Here is a 17,572-nt window from a genome sequence, read left to right as displayed (position 1 = left end):
CGATATAATTACCAGGTGGTCCTTTTGGCCCAATGGGTCCTGGATGTCCAGTTGATCCAAGAAATCCTGGATTACCCTTCTCTCCTAATGTGGAGGAAGAGGAAAAAACAAAGAGGGAAAAACCTTATATTTTAATAGTCACAGGGAAGTGTTCCTGAGCGTTCACTTTTTGAGTTCGGGAACCAATGGACTATTCGGGTAAGTTATGAGGTCCTACTGAACCCATGTTAAGATCTCCTGATGATCTTTTCCATCTAGTTTTCTTGTTTTTGTTTATCTACTTTCTTATTTTGTTGTTCCTGCTATACAGATAGCCCAGAGTTCATTATGTCAGGAATTCTCATATAAATTTAAGTATGTAGCAAAGTGATTAACATTTCATTTCTATTCATAATCTTTTGTACAGATAATAAAAGGTGATCAAGAAATAGCCATCAACTTGGATAAACACTCCTTCAAAGACTATGAAAAGTGCTTAGACATAGGCTGGGCATGTCGCCTTTAATCCCAGCACCCAGGACGCTGAGGCAGGTGGGTCTCTGTGAGTTTGAGGCTAACCTGGTCTACATAGCAAGTTGCACAACAGTCACTACTACATAGAGAGACCCTGTCTCAAAACAACGGCATCACATCATATTTAATATTAAGTATGATACCAGTAGGTGAAATATAGTATGGTTGGACTTAGTGGTGCAGGTCTTTAGTCCCAGCTCTCAAGAGACAAAAGCAGGAGGAATGACTGCAAGTTCAATGCTCTCTCAAGAAAACAAAACAGAGAAAAGGAACAACAACAACAAAAAGAAGCAGAACAAAATAATTACTGCACCAAAAGTTACCTGACAACTACATTAGAAACTATCCATTTACTTTGAGAAAGGAAAGAAAGTATGAGTGTTTACTTATGACTATGAGAAGCAACCTAAATATTTTGGTGATGGAACTTTTTCCAAATAAAGAAGTGAAATCTCACAGTAGATCCAAACCAGGGTTTTGATTCTGAAAGCTAACTGGTTGTGTACTGTGGGAAATACCACAGGGTTGGTTATAGGAATCTCCTCCTGATTACCTCTAAATACTTAAAAGCATTGAAAGATGCTTCGCTTTAGTCGAGCCTTTATATGCTTTTCTACTGTCCGTGATTTTATTCTGACTTATGAAGATGACATCATTAATTTTGCTCAGGAGGGTCTGCCTCTATTCACCTGACCCACATCCAGTGGGGCACCTCACCAACACTCATAAAGATTCATCATCAGCTAACAGCTCCTTAAAAGCCTGGAATTGGAAGAAACTCTAAAAAGATGTTTTAAAGCCCACCTGGTCCTCCTTTGAACCTAGAAACAGTTCTCCTTCATGGAAACTTGGCCTTGTTCATGTTGGCTACAATTCTTATTTAGTATTTCTGCAGGCTGTGATAAGAGATCCCTGCCCTTATGAAAGTCATAGTAGGGGGAGTAGATAGTTAAACAATGAAGCAAATTTAAAAAATTTGTATTATGTTATATACACTCCCCACCCCCACTCCTGGGACCGAATTTTACTGCATAACTCTGGGAGGCCTGGAATCCGTAATATAGAGCAGGCTGGCCTTGAATATCTAGGGATCCTCTTGCTACTGCCTCCAAAGTGCTAAAATTACAAGCATACTCTAGTACACCTGGCATATCACAGTAAGAATATAATGGCTTGGGTTTCAGTTATAGAGTCCTGATGGAGCTTTGGGTTCAGTCCCTATCACTATAAATAAATACATCCCATAAAACACAAATCTATATAAAAATTAACTTGACCCACACTAATGGTCTGGTGGCTGCTGTTTTAGATGTTTTCAGCTTTCTAAATTATGAAATTGATTGAAGAGAACCAAAAACTTAAAAATAATGCTGTTAGTATTGATGTAGTATGTCATCCCTCATCCCAATACATTTCAAAACCCCCAAAGGTAACACTTTTGATTGTCTCTAATTTTCTTATAGTCTCCATTATTATGTTGTAGCTTTTTTCTCAGCCCTGCGGGTTCAGATGCTAGTGGAGTGCTCACATTGAAATCCTGTTTGTAGATCCTCACCCCAGGGTCCTGTTTGTATTACTCCTCACTGTCCATGGTAGTCACATGATGTGCAGATTTACAGATGTGAGCCGAGAAGCAGTGACTGTATTTGTGAGAGCAACAGTGTCAAAATAGTACCTTTTATGCCCGGAAATCCAGGGAATCCTGGATCACCTCTGAAACCTGGAAGACCTGGGATACCTGGTGCTCCCTATATTTGAGCAAAGGGAAGGAGGAGAACCACAAAGTTTTAAAAACACAACACTCACAACAGATTATTTTTTAAGCAAAAGATATAACTTTATATTGGATAAGAATAAGGTGAAATTAACAGATATCACTTTTACCTGTCAGTTCAGTATTCTGCCTACCTATAGCTCTTATACTCTCTAGAGCTCTTCTTAGCACTATTTAAAACAACAACACACACGCTCATGCGCATGCACGCGCGCGCGCGCACACACACACACACACACAGACACACACACGAAGCACGAAGAGCAAACTTGCCATATAATGTTAGTGTACACTATTTAGCTTTGAATGCATTTAATTGGAACTGTCCCATATTTCAGGTCATTTCAGGAAGAACAAACCTGCGATTTTTGCGAAGACTATGAGAGCCATTGTTGAACCCAAGTGTCATTCTGCTAAACTGGCAGAATTCTAAATTCCTCCCGATGAGGGTGGCTAGAGAAGGAAACTAACTGGAGATGGGAGTGGGAAGGGAGATAGAGGAAGAGGTGGAGCCTGCTGAGTAGGAGGAGCTCACGTTGTTGTGGGAGTAAGAGACACTCAAGGACAGCCCTGAGAGAAGAAAGGGGGCGGGGCTTCTGAAAAGGGAAATACTTTAGTATTGCCATTCCTAGGAATTGAGACAGAATGCTATTGAAAACAACAATCCTATAATAATGAAAAAGAGTGCCAAGAATAACAAAGGTTGCCTTAGAGTCAGCTGCCTCCAGAGGAAAAAGACAGTAGTCCGTTTGCTGGCATGGGATGGTATGAGGTTAAAAAAGAGAGAGAGGAAAGTAAACCCTGTGATCAGGGACTCAGGCTTCTGGCAACTGCCTGTTCTCTTTAGTGAAAAGTAGCTAAGGAGAGTCGGATACCAGGGTCAGCCCTTGGGTGGCAAGGGAGGTCATTTTGTGCAAAAAGGGAGTTGTTAAGAGGGCTTATCAGGACATCCCTCAAGCAGAATCCCGGTCTCTTTGGAAATGACCTTGAAAGTATTCAAAGAATCAAGACAAGTCCTCTTTACAGACTGGACTTTCTATCTGCCAGTGTCCCTGGGAGAACTTTAGATGTGATCATCAGATCAGTAATGGGGCCTTTCAGAGCATCAGAGGGTATAAAAGTGACATCTACAGATGGGATGGAGGTGATACTATCTCAGAAAGTAGATTCTATAAATCAAATAACAAAAGAGATTAAAAGAGTTTAACATGGTTCCTATTAGTAGCCATGCCCCAGAATCTCCATATCCACCCCTAGTGAGGGTATTAGAGGTGGGGTGATGGGTTGGGTCATAGAGAGTCTGTATTTTTATGTGTTCTCGCCACTGTGTCTTTGTGGTCACAGTGGCTGCTCCAGAGGGAAACCAGGATAGGTTTTAAGCTTAGGGAAAGACCAAAACAAAAATCAAGTTATTTAAAGGATTAACTCTAACTTGCAGAAGAAACTTGACACACACTCTTTAATGAAGAAGTGATGTATGATTATTTAAGCTTTAAATTGTGTGTGTGTGTGTGTGTGTGCGCGCGCGCGCGTGCGCGTGCACACGTGCATATGTATGTGTGTGAACGCAGGTGTTGTCAGAAGCCAGAAGTGTTGGATAACCTGGAGCTGGAGTTATTATAGGTGTGTGGTGGTTTGAATAAGGATGGCCCACATAGACTCATGTGTTTGAATGCTTGGGCCATAGGGAGTGGCACTATTAGGAGGTATGGCCCTGTTGGAGTAGGTGCGGCCTTGGTGGAGAAAATGTGTAACTGTAGAGGCAGCCTTTGGGGTCTCATATATGCTCAAGCTAGGCATAGTGGGGCAGTCTCCAAAACTGTTAGTTCCTTCTCCAGCACCATGTCTGCCTGCGAACCACTATGCTTCTTGCCATCATGATAATGAACTTAACCTCTGAAAGTGTAAGTCAACCCCAATTAAACGTTTTCCTTTCTAGGAGTTGCCATTGTCTTGGTCTCTCTTTACAGCAAAAAAACCACTAACAAAGACAAGGTGGTTATGAGCTGTCTGATGTGGGTGGTAGGAACTGAACCCAGGCCCCCTGGAAGAACAACAGTTGTTCTTAGCTACTGAGCCATCTCTCCAGCTGTGATGTATTGTGTCTTAGTCTAGTAAACGGGACCTTCCGGACCTGACCTCTTTTCAGTCCTCTGGTCTCTAGTTCTAGGTCAACCTCTGCCTTCAGTTTATAACCCCCCCCATACACATGCACAGTGTCTTTAGGCCTTTCAGCCTTCATCCTTGCTTTTCTTATCCTCCTGGATAACTGGTGTGTATCTTTTCAGACTCAGGCCCTGAGCACATTCCACAGAGGAAATGACGTGTCCTTCCTGTATTCCTTCAGCTCCCCACCTTTCCACTTTGCGTGCAGTGTGAAAATGACATGTCTCAGTGTCTGTCTCCTTCACGTTAGGATGTCTTGACTGGTACAGGGCAGACACTCTATAATGAGTATTGAACCACAGCTGCCTATCCAACACCTCTTTCCAAGAGACCGAGGAAAACAGAAATGGGCTTACTGAATGAGCCACTAAAAGAATTCAGGAGAGGTGGTAGAGGTTGAGGGAGAGGCTCAGAAATGAGAGGTCTTGGGCTGGAAACCAGGAGTTGGCCAGAGAACAGGATGGCATCATTGGAGGGAAATGTAAAAGTTCTGCACTTGCACCTCAAACACCAATGGCACAAAGCTAGACAAGGAAATAAGGAAGAAACACTGATATAGGAAAAACCCAAAGTAATAGAATTGGTGCCATAAAGGATTTACTAGTAGATTTGCTTAGGAGACATTTATCACATAAGGTAGAATTTGGCTGAAGGAATGCTGTCTCCAAACTACCCCAAAGAGAAGTTGCTACCCAGGCCTATTGGAGTTGCTACCCAGGCCTGTTGGAGATAAGCAAGATCGAAGATGCTAGGCTGTAAATGTTCACCAAGATTGACCAGCCATTAGGCTTTTCACAGAAGAACATGCCTCTAACAGGATGCTCCATGGGAGGGGTGGCATGGCATCACAAGTCCATAAAGTCCCTGGTTCTCTCCTTGAGAGAAGCGTAATGCTGTCAGCTGGCCAAGATGAACCTGGGTAGCAACTATTTGAAAAAAAGTACAACACTGGTGTACTTGAAATAATTCTAGCAATATCTTTGTTATAGAAATCTCCCATTTGCCTACATGGCCAGATTTATAGGTCTCTGTTTAAGTTGTTCAAAGTGTAACCTGGAGCCATGACTGGAGAGAGTTTTTTCCCCTTGTTTTGTTTTTGGAGTGGGAGAGATGATAGTTTATGTGGTATGCATAAGCTTAAGGTGTATATCAATTAGTAAAACCTTCTATTGGAGACAAGCTTCTCTGGGCATTAGCTAGGGCTGAACACGTGCTAGTAAAAAGCCTTTTCCTTTATTAATTTATAAGTATGTGGAGTGACTTCTCACTGGGAAGGAAGAGTATTTCTACAACAACATTGCGGAAGGTTTGAAGAGATGTCTTGTGAGCCCAGCTGACTCTAAGCTCCGTGTAATTACCAGTGTGGCCATGAGTCAGCTGAGTGGCCATGGGAATCTTCGGTTGAATTCCTAAAATGGTAATGTTTGGGCCAGTGAGACACTTCTTTCTCTTAGCCACTCACTGGGGACTTAGCTCTTACTTACTCCATGTTTTCTCTACTGTGGGCTTCATTTTAAAGGATCTTACTGTTGAGCTGGGGTTTATTCAGAGTAGAAGAAAGGCAGATGAACAATGAAACATTCTCTCAGCTCTTTCATCATTTAATTTTAACAGAAAAAATATACCTGTCGTAGCTCAGTTCTTAAAAAAAACTTAGCTACCATATAGACAAAAGGTATGATATAAGATCTAAAGTGTCATGCAGACATAAGCCATAGTTATTATTTGGTGAACTTTATAAGGACATTATTTATTTGAAGATAATTCAGTAGAGCAGAGAAAAGCAAACTTGGGTAGTGATTTGTGCTTGGAATTATTGCCCAGTAGGACACAGAAGAAGTTATTACGAATCTCCCAGAACCAGATAGAAAATATTAGGAAGACATGGAAATTACATTCAAACATTGGTGCTATGTGGTGTGGAGAAAATGGACATATTTATAGGCTAGCAAAGGTTATTTGGAAAGCATATGAATGTGGTACCATCAAAAATGGTACTATCTTGGGGCAACTGTCAACCACCAGGTGTTTACTTTTTTTCCGCACTGCAATAGCTCAGAGTTTAAATAAGCAAGTGCCAGAGGTTTATACCCCATAGATCCATGAGTTAAAGGCCTTGTAGAGGTGAAATCTTTGCAGCCCTTAAAATTCTTTGAAGTCCTGGCCTCTGTGGGACCTTGGATGCATCACTGCACATCACTGCACAGATGTGTCATCACAGCACCTCACAGATGTGTTATCAGTAGTGAATATGTGGTATTCCGGGTGCAGCTGATCATGCACAACAGTTCACCAGAGTTAATAAGTCATGAAGAGTGAGCAGGTATGACCAGTACTGAGATATACAATATGGCTGCAGTATAACAACAGTAAGTCATAAGTGTATTAATAACATTACACACTCACCGGGTGACCTGGTGGGCCCATGTTGCCTACAGTTCCAGGTAGACCTTTGGGGCCAGGTAGGCCCATAAATCCTTTGTCACCTTTTATGCCTTTTACGATAAGTCCTGGAGGTCCAGGAGGACCTGGCTTACCTGGATTCACAAAGAGCCCATTAGAGTTGCCAGTAAGGGATTCTGGAGAGTGAGTTGTAAGAGTCAGGGATAGTAGAAGAGTGAAGAAAATGGAACGAGACAAGAAACTCTGAGGTAATGTGAGGAAGACAACCTCTGATGTCAAATGTGACTTTCATACCTGGACTTCCTCTTGGGCCAGGAAGACCTCTGTTTCCTTTTGGGCCAGGGACAATTGCCCCAGGTAGACCTGGTGGTCCTGGGAGTCCACTGATGCCTGGGGGTCCTTGAGGTCCAACATCTCCCATGTTCCCCTTCCTGCCAGGGAGGCCAGGCAAACCTGGAGCTCCCTTGTCTCCTTTGACACCTGCAAAGAAGAAAGCTTGGTTGGGTTTATAGTGTATGGTTAGCTTCAGTAATGTAGGCACTTTCTTTGAAAATGTTTAAATGCATAATTTATTTGCCTTTTTAGAAAAGAGACTGAAGAACAAAATTGTAGGTCTTCCTTGGCCTGGGCGTTGATCTAGAGAAAATCACTACGCAATTACTAATCTTTGTTGTCTTATTTTATGTGGTGTGTGTGTGTGTGTGTGTGTGTGTGTGTGTGTGTGTGCATGCACAAACATTCATGCTCCTGTGTTTTATTTTAAGGAAAATATTCTCTCTCAGTGAACTTAGAGATCACTGATTTGTCTGGAGTAGTTAACTACCAAATTCCAGGGATCGGCGTGTCTCAGCCTTCTGAAGTGCTGGTATTGCAGATCCTGCATGCTTCATGCTGACTGAGCCATCTCCCACTCTCTCATTTGATGTAGGTGGGTCTTCTTCCTGTGAGTTGCTTTCATTGGTTAATAAAGAAACTGCCTTGGCTTTCGATAGGACAGCAGCTTAGATAGGTGGAGTAGACAGAACAGGATGCTGGGAAGAAAGCATGAGGCAGATGACATGCTTCTCCTACCCAAGACGGACGGTGGTTAGAATCTTCCTGGTAAGCCACCACTTCGTGGTGGTACACAGATTATTAGAAATGGGTTAATCAAGATGTGAGAGTTAGCCAATAAGAGGCTAGAACTAATGGGCCAGGCAGTGTTTAAATGAATACAGTTTCCGTGTAATTATTCTGGGGCTAAGATAGCAGTGCGGGAGCCGGGTGGGACGAAAAACAGGCCTGCTCGCCTCATCACTACACTCATTGCTTTATTTTAAAGTCAAAATATACCTGTCATAGCTCAGTTCTTTAAAAGATACATTTAGTTAACATGGAGACAAAAGGCACGATATAAGATCTAAGCTGTCACACAGACGTAAGCCACACTCATTATTTGGTGAACCTTTATAGTGACATTATTTATTAATAGATAATGCAGTAGAGCAGAGAAAAATGAAACATCAGGGTAGTGGTGTGTGGCTTGGAATTATTAGACACAGAGGAAGTTATAATCCTGCTCAGTCTCCTGAATAAATCTTTCCCACAGCCATGATACTCTACCCAGGAGGGATAAACATAACAAGAGACATGAAAGACGACCCCAGAAAGGTCACAGCTCAGAACCAGGTATTATTTACCATCTCAGCAAACCTTCAAGAAACTCTGCTTTGACATTCCTGGATCAAAGATGTAGTAGGGATTGAAAACAACCTCCCCCCTTCCCATCTCTGTTTTTCTTAAAATTAAGAAATGACTTATGTATTTTATCTTATGTGTACAAGTGACTTGCCTATATGTGTGTATGTACTCCATGTGTGTGTCTGGTGCCCTGAGAGACCAGAAGAGGGCATCAGATCTCCTGGACCTCGAGTTACATGTGGTTGTGAGTCATTATGTGCATGCTAGGAACTGAACCCATGCCCTTTACAATAATGGCAGTGCTCTTAACCTCTGAGCCATCTCTCCAGCCCCCCTCTGTGGTACTCTTGAGAGGAAATGCATGACTATGGAAGTGAGGGTGAGGCTGGTGACTGGAGAAAAGTTGTGTGGTCTTTTTTGTCTAAGGTGTGACTTTTTCTGAAATTTTATTTGCAGTCGAATGCAAAGTAATGCAAATACAGCATTTCCTCCCAGTTTTGAGCTTAGCCTAACAATATGAACAGAAACATTTCCTTTGTCTACAATTCTGCTACAAGACATTGGGAGAGGGAAAGGCCCCATGCTCGTCAGGGTTGGAAGGCTCTGGGAGGTGTGTGAATACTGAGATTGACCAAAAGGACAATCAAGTCATTAAGAAATAAGGGGAAAGAGCAGCTCCTGTCTCTACTCCACCTGCAGCCCAGGCCAGTTCCACATCAACCTGTCCTTTGCAGGTCCTCATGACATCAATCGTTATGAATAAAGTATAATAGATGCTTGAAACACTTCTATATACAAGGCTAATAAAGACCATTAAAAGGTACAAACGATCTGCTGTCTCTCTTGGCTTCTTTCTCTATAAAATGGAAAAGAGATTAAAGAATCTGTTTCTCTTATGACACTAGCCTGAGAAAGGTATGCCTGCAGTTGGTCAAAAATCCTTCATAGACTTTGAGGAACATGTTAGATAAGTCGTCATGTCTCAGGTGTTGAGAGAGGTACAGCGTAGCCCTTGACAAACCATAACATGAACCCCAAGCTCAATGCAGGGGCTGAAATCAAAATGGGAAGGGGCAGCCCTACTGCTGTATCTCAACACAGGAAGGATGCTCAGAGGGAAACCAGCTCCCCCTGCATCCTTTTAGGAGTCAAGTCACTGAAATAACCAACTAACAACAGCAAAACAAAGATATACAAATTCTTTTTATCTTTAAAAACTTTCACAGAAAGGAGATCCCCAAAGCCAGGTCACAGCTTTGGATTCCTTCCTTCGTTGTGCTAAGAAACAGTTTTAATTGACTATTAAGACCTTAAATACTTAATGCCACCATTAGGGCATCTTTCACTTGCCAAGTTACATTGTCTGATAAATCAAAAATAGAGAACTAGATTCAATTAAGGTCAGGGAAGAAGAAGTGCCTACCTGGAACACCAGGGCTCCCTTTGGGGCCTGGGTGGGCCCCCAGCAAGCCTGGAAGAGGTAATTTGGATATATTAACATTCGGTTCAACCCAGTACATCTTATATATGCAGGAAGTACAACTGGCGCATGGTGAGAATGTGTTAGAGACCAACTGTTCTACCAGTGAAGAATGGTTAGAGTCACACAGAATTAAAATATTAATAAATCAGTGGATCAAATATTAAAAGTAAGGGCGAGTGAGGTAGCTCTGTGGGTGAGGATTCATGCCTCTCATACTAATGACCTAGAGTCAACCCCCTACGACCCATGCAGGGTAAGGGGAGAATCAACTCCTGTTGTTCATCCTCTTGATTTCCACATGGCATGGCATAAATGAACCCCTACACATACATTATGCACACACAGCAAATAATTTTTTCCCCTGAGACAGGGTTTCTCTGTGTAACAGCCCTGGAACAAGCTCTTGTAGACCAGGTTGGCTTCGAACTCACAGAAACCCTCCTATCTCTGTCTCCTGAGTGCTAAAAGTATGCACTACCACCCGGCTGATTTTCTCTCCTCTTTCTTTATTTATTTTTGTTTTATTTTATTTACTTATTTCTTTATTTTTTTCAGAAGCTGTACCTGTTTCTCCCTTCTCTCCGGGTGGACCAGGAATTCCATCACGGCCCTGGTTACCTCTCATACCTATTGGTCCAGGAGGTCCTGGGAATCCTGGAGGGCCTGAAACAAACAGAAATCCAAACCACACCATTGAAAGACATGGCCTCTTTCCTTCTATGGCCTACCGTGAACACCGGGGACGTAGGGAGAAAGTGCTCAGAGGTACTGAATTTTCAGAACCGTTGTTTGCAGAACTGTGTAAAATTTTAAAAAAAAGTATGCCCAAATCAATACTCTCATGAGATGACCACATGGTGTTTTATACTGGTAGATATGTCGATTACAAAGGCGGTGTTTTCAACCCCACTGCTCTGCATCCTATGAGAACAGTTAGTCTAACCTCAAGAAGGAAGTGTGTTTTCTCAGGCAAAGGGACAGAATAAGTTTTAAAATGAAACCTGGAGGTCCAGTGCTTCCTGGAAGGCCTGGGAAGCCCTTCTTGCCTTTAGGACCCAAATCACCACCAGGACCCAGCTTCCCTGCAAATCCAGAGAGGGCAGAGAAAAAGAACATTGAGATGTGAGTGGTAGTTCCCTCAGCCACTGAAACAGCCAGTTCCACCCATCAGCCATGCTAGGGCAGCCCTCACGGACATTCCTGACAGGTCGCCTCAGGCATTTCTCCTGGGAAATCACACAGGTATCATTCCCTTCATATGGTGAAGTCCCGACACCCAACATCTCAGAATACCATTGTATTTAGCAACACGGTTCTTAAAGATTCGGCTGAACCTTGAGATGGCTCAGTGGGTAAAGGTGCTTGGGGTCAAGCCTGACAACCTGAGTTTGATCCCGGACACAGGGTTCAATTTCTGACATACTGCTAAGATCAGGAGCCAACTGCCAAGCTATTGAACCCCTCAGTGTTGGAAAACTTCAGTTAAATGCTATCTTCATGCAAGTCTGCAGTTGTACTCAAATAGTTAAGCAAGTTTTTTGTTTGTTTTTCAGGTTAATTAAATAATTTTTTTCTTCCCACTTTTTCCTCCTCCTCCTAGGGCTGGGAATTGAACCTAAGACCTTACATATGTGAGGCAAATGCTGTACTACTGAGATTCATCTCTAGCTGAGCAATGGTTTTTAATAAAACAAAATTAAAACCTGCTATAAGGTAACATGGACATTGATGTCTGAACCAGAAACAGGCCAGGAAAAAAATATTTAAAATAGCACTACAGGTGGAATTATATTTTTCCCAAATTTATACATTGAAGTCCTAGCCTCTAGCACCTCAGGATGCTGTTGTGTTTCATAATATGGTTGTTAAAAATTGGGGCTGATAAGATAACGTAATGGGTGGTGGTGCTTGTAGCCAATCCTGACAACCCGAGTTCAATTCCCGGGATCCACATGATGGAAGGGATGCACTGATTCCCACAAGTTCCTATCCAAGTTGTCCTTTGACCTCTACATGCATCCTGCAGCATACACATACCACACTCACATGCAATAAATAAATATAATGCAATTTTTAAAAAGTTAAACAAAAATGAGGATTGCAGCCCAACACTTGTGGCATCTTTGTAAGAGATTAGGATGAAAACATGGAGAGGGGAGACAACAAAAGGTGGCTGTAGTCATGCCCCGATGGGCTCACAAGAACGAGCTTTACCAGCACTTTAGTCTTAGAGTTCTGGCTTCCAGAGTGTGAGTAAACAGGGCTCTGTTAAGCTACCCAGTCTACACATGCATTACAAGTCCCTCTAGCGAAGCAGTATCATTTCCTGCTTCTTGACTGAATTTTTTGAGACAAAACTTCAGATGTTTTGATTACAAGAGCAGGTGTTTAGATTTTGGTCCCCTTAACAGTAAAATGAGTCCGCTGCCGATTAATTCACAATTTTTAGTGCAGTAGAATTTGAAGTTAAAAGCTGAATCAAAACAGTTGTTGTATGTATGTAAGTGGAGGCTGCTCAATCCTTCCTGGTCACCCAGGAAATAATCACACAAAAACTATATTATTACAACACTGTTAGCCTTTTAGCTCAGGTTTCTTATTAACTAACTTTTACATCTTGAATTAGTCCACTTCTATTAATCTATGTACTGCCACTAGGCTGTGGTTTATGGGTTCCGGCATGTTTCTCCTTTGGCAGCTACGTGATGTCTCCCTGACTCCACTTTCTTTCCTCCTCTATCTGACTGGAATTCCCACCTTACTCTATTCTGCCCTGCTGTAGGTCCAGAGCAGCTTCTTTATTAACCAATGGTCGTAAAACATATTCGCAGCATTTAGAGGGGAATCTCACTTCAGTATACATCAAAATTGTATCTTTCTGTTTACAGAGATGGTTCTAAAAGGTAAGGGGCATCCTATACTCACCGCTTCTACCTTTCCAAACTGTAAACCAGGGCTCACCTGGGTGGCCAGCACTCCCAGGACTCCCAGGGGCTCCGTCAGGTCCAGCAGGTCCCGATTGTCCAGGTGGCCCAGGTGGGCCTCTCTCTCCTTTCTTTCCTTTGTCACCTGGCAATCCTGCATCGCCCTTAAATTCAGTCAAACACCTTTAAAGTTCTCATATAAGCAGAACATGTGATTTGGAGTAAGTAAATAAGTTATTCATTTATCAGTCCCTGCTGAGTGTCTGCTACAGGCCAGGACCTTGAATGTATGGGACTAGGTTAACTGCACATTTTGTGAGGGCCAATGCAAAATGAAAGTGTAGCTCTCTCTCTTTCTAAAGACACTGAGAGGGTTTCAAAAGAGCAATAGTCGGGCGTTTAACCAAGATGGGGTCCTGGACAGCAACGGGTCTATGTGACAACAGACTGCCCATATATGATGCGTACAGCCCCTGCCTTCATGGACCACAGAGGCCAGCTGGGAATTAGGTATAAAAAAATCACACAAGTAGAAAATTACAGAAACTGTGCCGACTGAAAGGGAGTAGGAAGTAGGCTAAGCAGAGAGGTGTCCTGTGGATACAAAAACATGTATGCATACCGCATGTTTAAAAACATCCTTCCACTGATGTGCTCTGTTCATTACACCTGTATCTCAGATTGATGCTACTTCAGAACATGCACAGCTGCGGGTGACTTACAAAGTTTCCATCCCGCTAACTGGAATGTCTTATCTTCTTACCGCAGCTCCCTAACCTGATAAAAGCCAGCCTGAAGCCAACTGAGAACTCTACAGGCTCCGTGTGGCTGTTATCTGCAAAAACCTGAACCTAGACAGAGCTGGTAGAGAGCCGAGCAAGAATCCAACCAAATAGCCCTGCTCTTGAAGAAAATACCCCAGGGGAAGGCATCTCCCTGGTTTTCTGAAAACCAGTTAAAATAAGGGGGGAAATTGTGCTTCAGATAACGAAAGTTTGTTTTCTTGAGTCTTTGCCTTTTCTAAAAAGTTTCCTTCTCGTTTTGACAATGACTACCGCAGATGACAGAACTAATAACAGCAAAGGTTCTTCGTTGCTGCCTTGAGATAGAGTGTAATGTAGCTCCCTGAGGCTGGCCTCCAACTCGTGTGGTCAATGGTGACCTTCACTGCTGCTCGTCCTGTCTCTGTCTCCCAAGGCCTGGAACTGTAGGTATGAGAGAAAGGGCTAATCTCCTGGCCCGATAGAGATGACTTCTGAGGCCACAGCTTTATGTTCTGAATGCTTTAACCCTTGAACAGCTGCCCCCCCAACTATCTGTTTCCTTTACAAAAACATGCACCCGAGGACTCAGTGTCCAATTTAGCAGATTAGTGGTCTCTTGGGATGCTGCAGATTTCTTCAGAGAGGATCACAGAGTCCCATGTGTAGAAGCTCTGCTTACTGGAAAGTCTGTTAACGACTCTATGCTGTGCAGCTCTGCTTCTTAGTGTTAAGTGCAGAAAGAAAGACTGGATGGAAATAAACCTAAAAGAGCAGCAACCAAGCCGCACTCAAACATCCAGTAGCTGCCCCACGTATAGTGTTTTGTTAGCCGGCCTCAGTCTGATGGAGCACAAGCCCTGAGAAAGACCATTGCAGCAAGGCAACAGCCTTCTGTGCAACGACGTGAAAACACTTCAAAATCTGCTACCACCAGGATACATACATACAGGCATCTTAGGGTCTTCTTTACATTTTAATGACATTGTATAGTTATTTTAGTCTATGCCTTTTATTATATCTTAATAAGACAAAGAATTTTGCATGTCAAATGTAAAAGTTCTGTATGAAAAAAAAGCAAGAACAAAAATTTTATATGAAAGAAAGCCACGGTTTGTAACTGGAGGAAAGAAATCCTGCCCTGTCAGTTTCTGTGTGCCTGTCATCACTGCCCCCTACTGGGAGCACACTTAAACTGCAGGGACAGAGAAATTTCTCAAATTGAGAGCATGAGACAGACAGCCTTAGCTTCAAAATAGGAATATGTTTAAAAAAAATCATAACTGCCCGATTGTATTGAAATCTCTTGTTTTCTCTTCTGCCCACATTGAATCTGGTCCTTGTTGATATTTTAAGGCCCTCACCGGGGGTGATGGCACACACCTTTAATCCCAGCACCCAGGAGGAAGAGGCAGTTGGATCTCTGTGAGTTCAAGGCCAGGCTGGTGAACAAGATCTAGTTCTAGGACAGACTCCAAAGCTACATAGAAACACTGTCTCAAAAACAAAACAAAACAAACAAAAACAAAAGCAAAAAACAAAAAGGTCCTCCACCTTTACCAAAATGTAACTATTTCAGTGGTCTATATACCTTTGGACCCTGTGGTCCTGGCCTTGCACCTTCTGAATGACCTTGCTCCCCCTTATCTCCTTGAGGACCGCGACTCCCTGCAACGCCTGGTCTTCCAGCTAGACCCGACAGTCCCAAAGTTCCTTTTCTCCCTTTAGGGCCTGAAATGAGGACAGATACGGGGTAAGACAAGTGAAGAAATGATCTTAAAGTATCCCTTGTATCCCAAGCAAATAAGAAGACGGGTTTTCACAAGATTGAGGCATATAATGTATGATTATTATAGAACATACAGAGATTCTTATCACTCATATTCTAGTCACACACAGAACCTTTGCCTAAAGGCAACACTTAGTAACATAAACTTTCTATTAAACGAACTAAACAAAACAATCCGAAACACAGCATGTCTACAGTTTGACTTGTCGTGAGCTCAGTGGCTCATAATAGCAGGGTCATAGTGTTACCTGGCACACCCATGTTCCCCATGCTTCCCGGCATGCCGCCTGGTCCTGGTCCTCCAGGATTCCCACTGCGTCCCATGTCTCCTCTAGAGCCTTGAGAATAAACAGAGTCACTTACGACCCAGCTCCTGAGCACATGTGCTCAACACATATCTTCTGCTTGCATGAGTAGATAAGCACAGAATTTTCTATTAAAAAACTAAAACAATCCAAGACACAGAAAAACCTACAGTTCTGACTTGTGAGCTCGAGGGTTTGTCATCACAGGGTGATAGGATTAGCTGTGCTCCCTGGAGTAGACAAGTACAAAACTCCTAGGCTAGCTGGCTAAGCACGCTGTCCTTTCTTCTTCAGTTAGGGCTCCCGCTAGGACTGGGGACTCAGAATGTGGATCCGGATAAAGCAAGAGCCCCATTATTAGGCCTGCTCAGAGCCGTCCTAAGACCAACGTCAGCAGAGGCTCCTCTGACCGACCGACTGCAGATATAATTTGCAGTATATCTCTGACAGCAAATTGAAGGTCAATTGCCGTCTACGTCATCTTGCTATTGAGATTGCTGGGGGTAGGAGACTACTTTAATAGCTTAAAATTATTTCGCAAACTCCATAACTCGTTTACAAAAGGAAGATGCAAAAGTGAAAATAACTAGAACATTAATTAATTTTTATTGCTGACACATAAAAATAAAACTTTGAGGGTAAAAATGGTTATATTTTAGGCAGTAGATGCCAGATACCAAACACCTTCTTTTTGGTTTAATTTAGATAGATGCTAGCTACCAAACACTTTCTCTTTGGTTTTAGATCAACTTTCTCCTGGAACACTTTTCAGGGTAGAGTTTATGTTTAGCCAAAGTCTAGAAGTACGTTTCATTACAGTTCAGTCTAGGGAAGCTTAGAGAATGATGTTTTTATTGATGAGTTAGCCTTACCTGGAGGGCCTGGTGGTCCAGGCAGTCCCTCGAAGCCTTTCAGACCTGGTAACCCTGGAATGCCTCTGTCTCCTTTTTCACCCGGATTTCCTACAAATCCTAGAGTAAAAGACCAAATTTTAAAGACATGTGTCAGTTGTAAAGCGTATGTCTAAAATTCATGAGGCCCTGGGTTTCACCCGGCACTGAAACAAACTGGAAGCTTCACAGACTCCTTCATATCCTGGTCTAAATTGATAAGCTATTGACTAACGCAACATCACCCATTTATCAAGAGCATGGGGAAATGTGGGCTTCTGTCTTTTTTTGTCTGCTTGTTTTTTAAAGAGGAGCCAAATACACTAAGATGTAGAAAGCGTTAGTGTATGTCTGCCTTGAGTCAGTTCTCCACCAACGATGGCAGCTGTCATCATGAGATGCATTGCAGTGACGTTTAAAGGGTTGGAGTGTAGCTCAGTATAGGGAATTTCCCTAATATAAGTGAGGCACTGGGTTCAATCCCTAATGCTGCAAACAACCATAAGATATTTTAAGATTTAGTAGCCAAAATACCTCTTCATTTTTATAGCCAAACAGAATACCACCTAATTCTTATATAAACAGTTCTACCCTCAGTCCATTTGTTCAGCTTTACTAGGCATTGGGTAGGTCAAAGAGCCTGACGTGACTCATACTGTCACTCAGCAATAGCACTGGGATTTGAACCTAGTCCTGCATGGCTACAAAGATCACTAACATTCCAGGACACGCTTCCGTCCCTAAAACTTGACTTTGATTGATTTATTCTGATGCTTATTTATAGTCACTGATACTCTTTTATTAGCAATCCATTACAAACTTCCTCAACTGCATGGAACATTCTACAGCCTCTCCTTGGCCTGGCTTTGTGCCTTTTCCCGCTT

The 17,572-nt window shown here is 42.6% G+C and overlaps 1 protein-coding gene across 1 annotated transcript in view; it reads right to left on the bottom strand.

Moving 5' to 3' along the window:
* The window catches only part of Col4a3 (collagen type IV alpha 3 chain), a 133,879-nt gene that overhangs the window by 14,404 nt on the left and 101,903 nt on the right, over positions 1-17,572 (bottom strand). The window contains exons 35-45 of the mRNA XM_085697617.2: positions 16,671-16,769; positions 15,742-15,831; positions 15,296-15,435; positions 12,981-13,107; positions 11,021-11,101; positions 10,584-10,682; positions 9,960-10,007; positions 7,151-7,336; positions 6,860-6,990; positions 2,189-2,261; positions 13-84 (exon numbers count right to left, since the gene is read on the bottom strand). Coding sequence (XP_085553743.2) covers positions 13-84; positions 2,189-2,261; positions 6,860-6,990; positions 7,151-7,336; positions 9,960-10,007; positions 10,584-10,682; positions 11,021-11,101; positions 12,981-13,107; positions 15,296-15,435; positions 15,742-15,831; positions 16,671-16,769 — 1,146 coding nt within the window. The remainder of the gene's footprint in view (positions 1-12; positions 85-2,188; positions 2,262-6,859; positions 6,991-7,150; positions 7,337-9,959; positions 10,008-10,583; positions 10,683-11,020; positions 11,102-12,980; positions 13,108-15,295; positions 15,436-15,741; positions 15,832-16,670; positions 16,770-17,572) is intronic.

Source organism: Myodes glareolus, chromosome 1 (assembly GCF_982192425.1).
Source record: "Myodes glareolus chromosome 1, mMyoGla1.1, whole genome shotgun sequence".
Taxonomy (NCBI): Eukaryota; Metazoa; Chordata; class Mammalia; order Rodentia; family Cricetidae; genus Myodes; species Myodes glareolus.
Note: the sequence above shows the minus strand (reverse complement) of the source record. Positions and strands in the feature narration are given on the sequence as shown.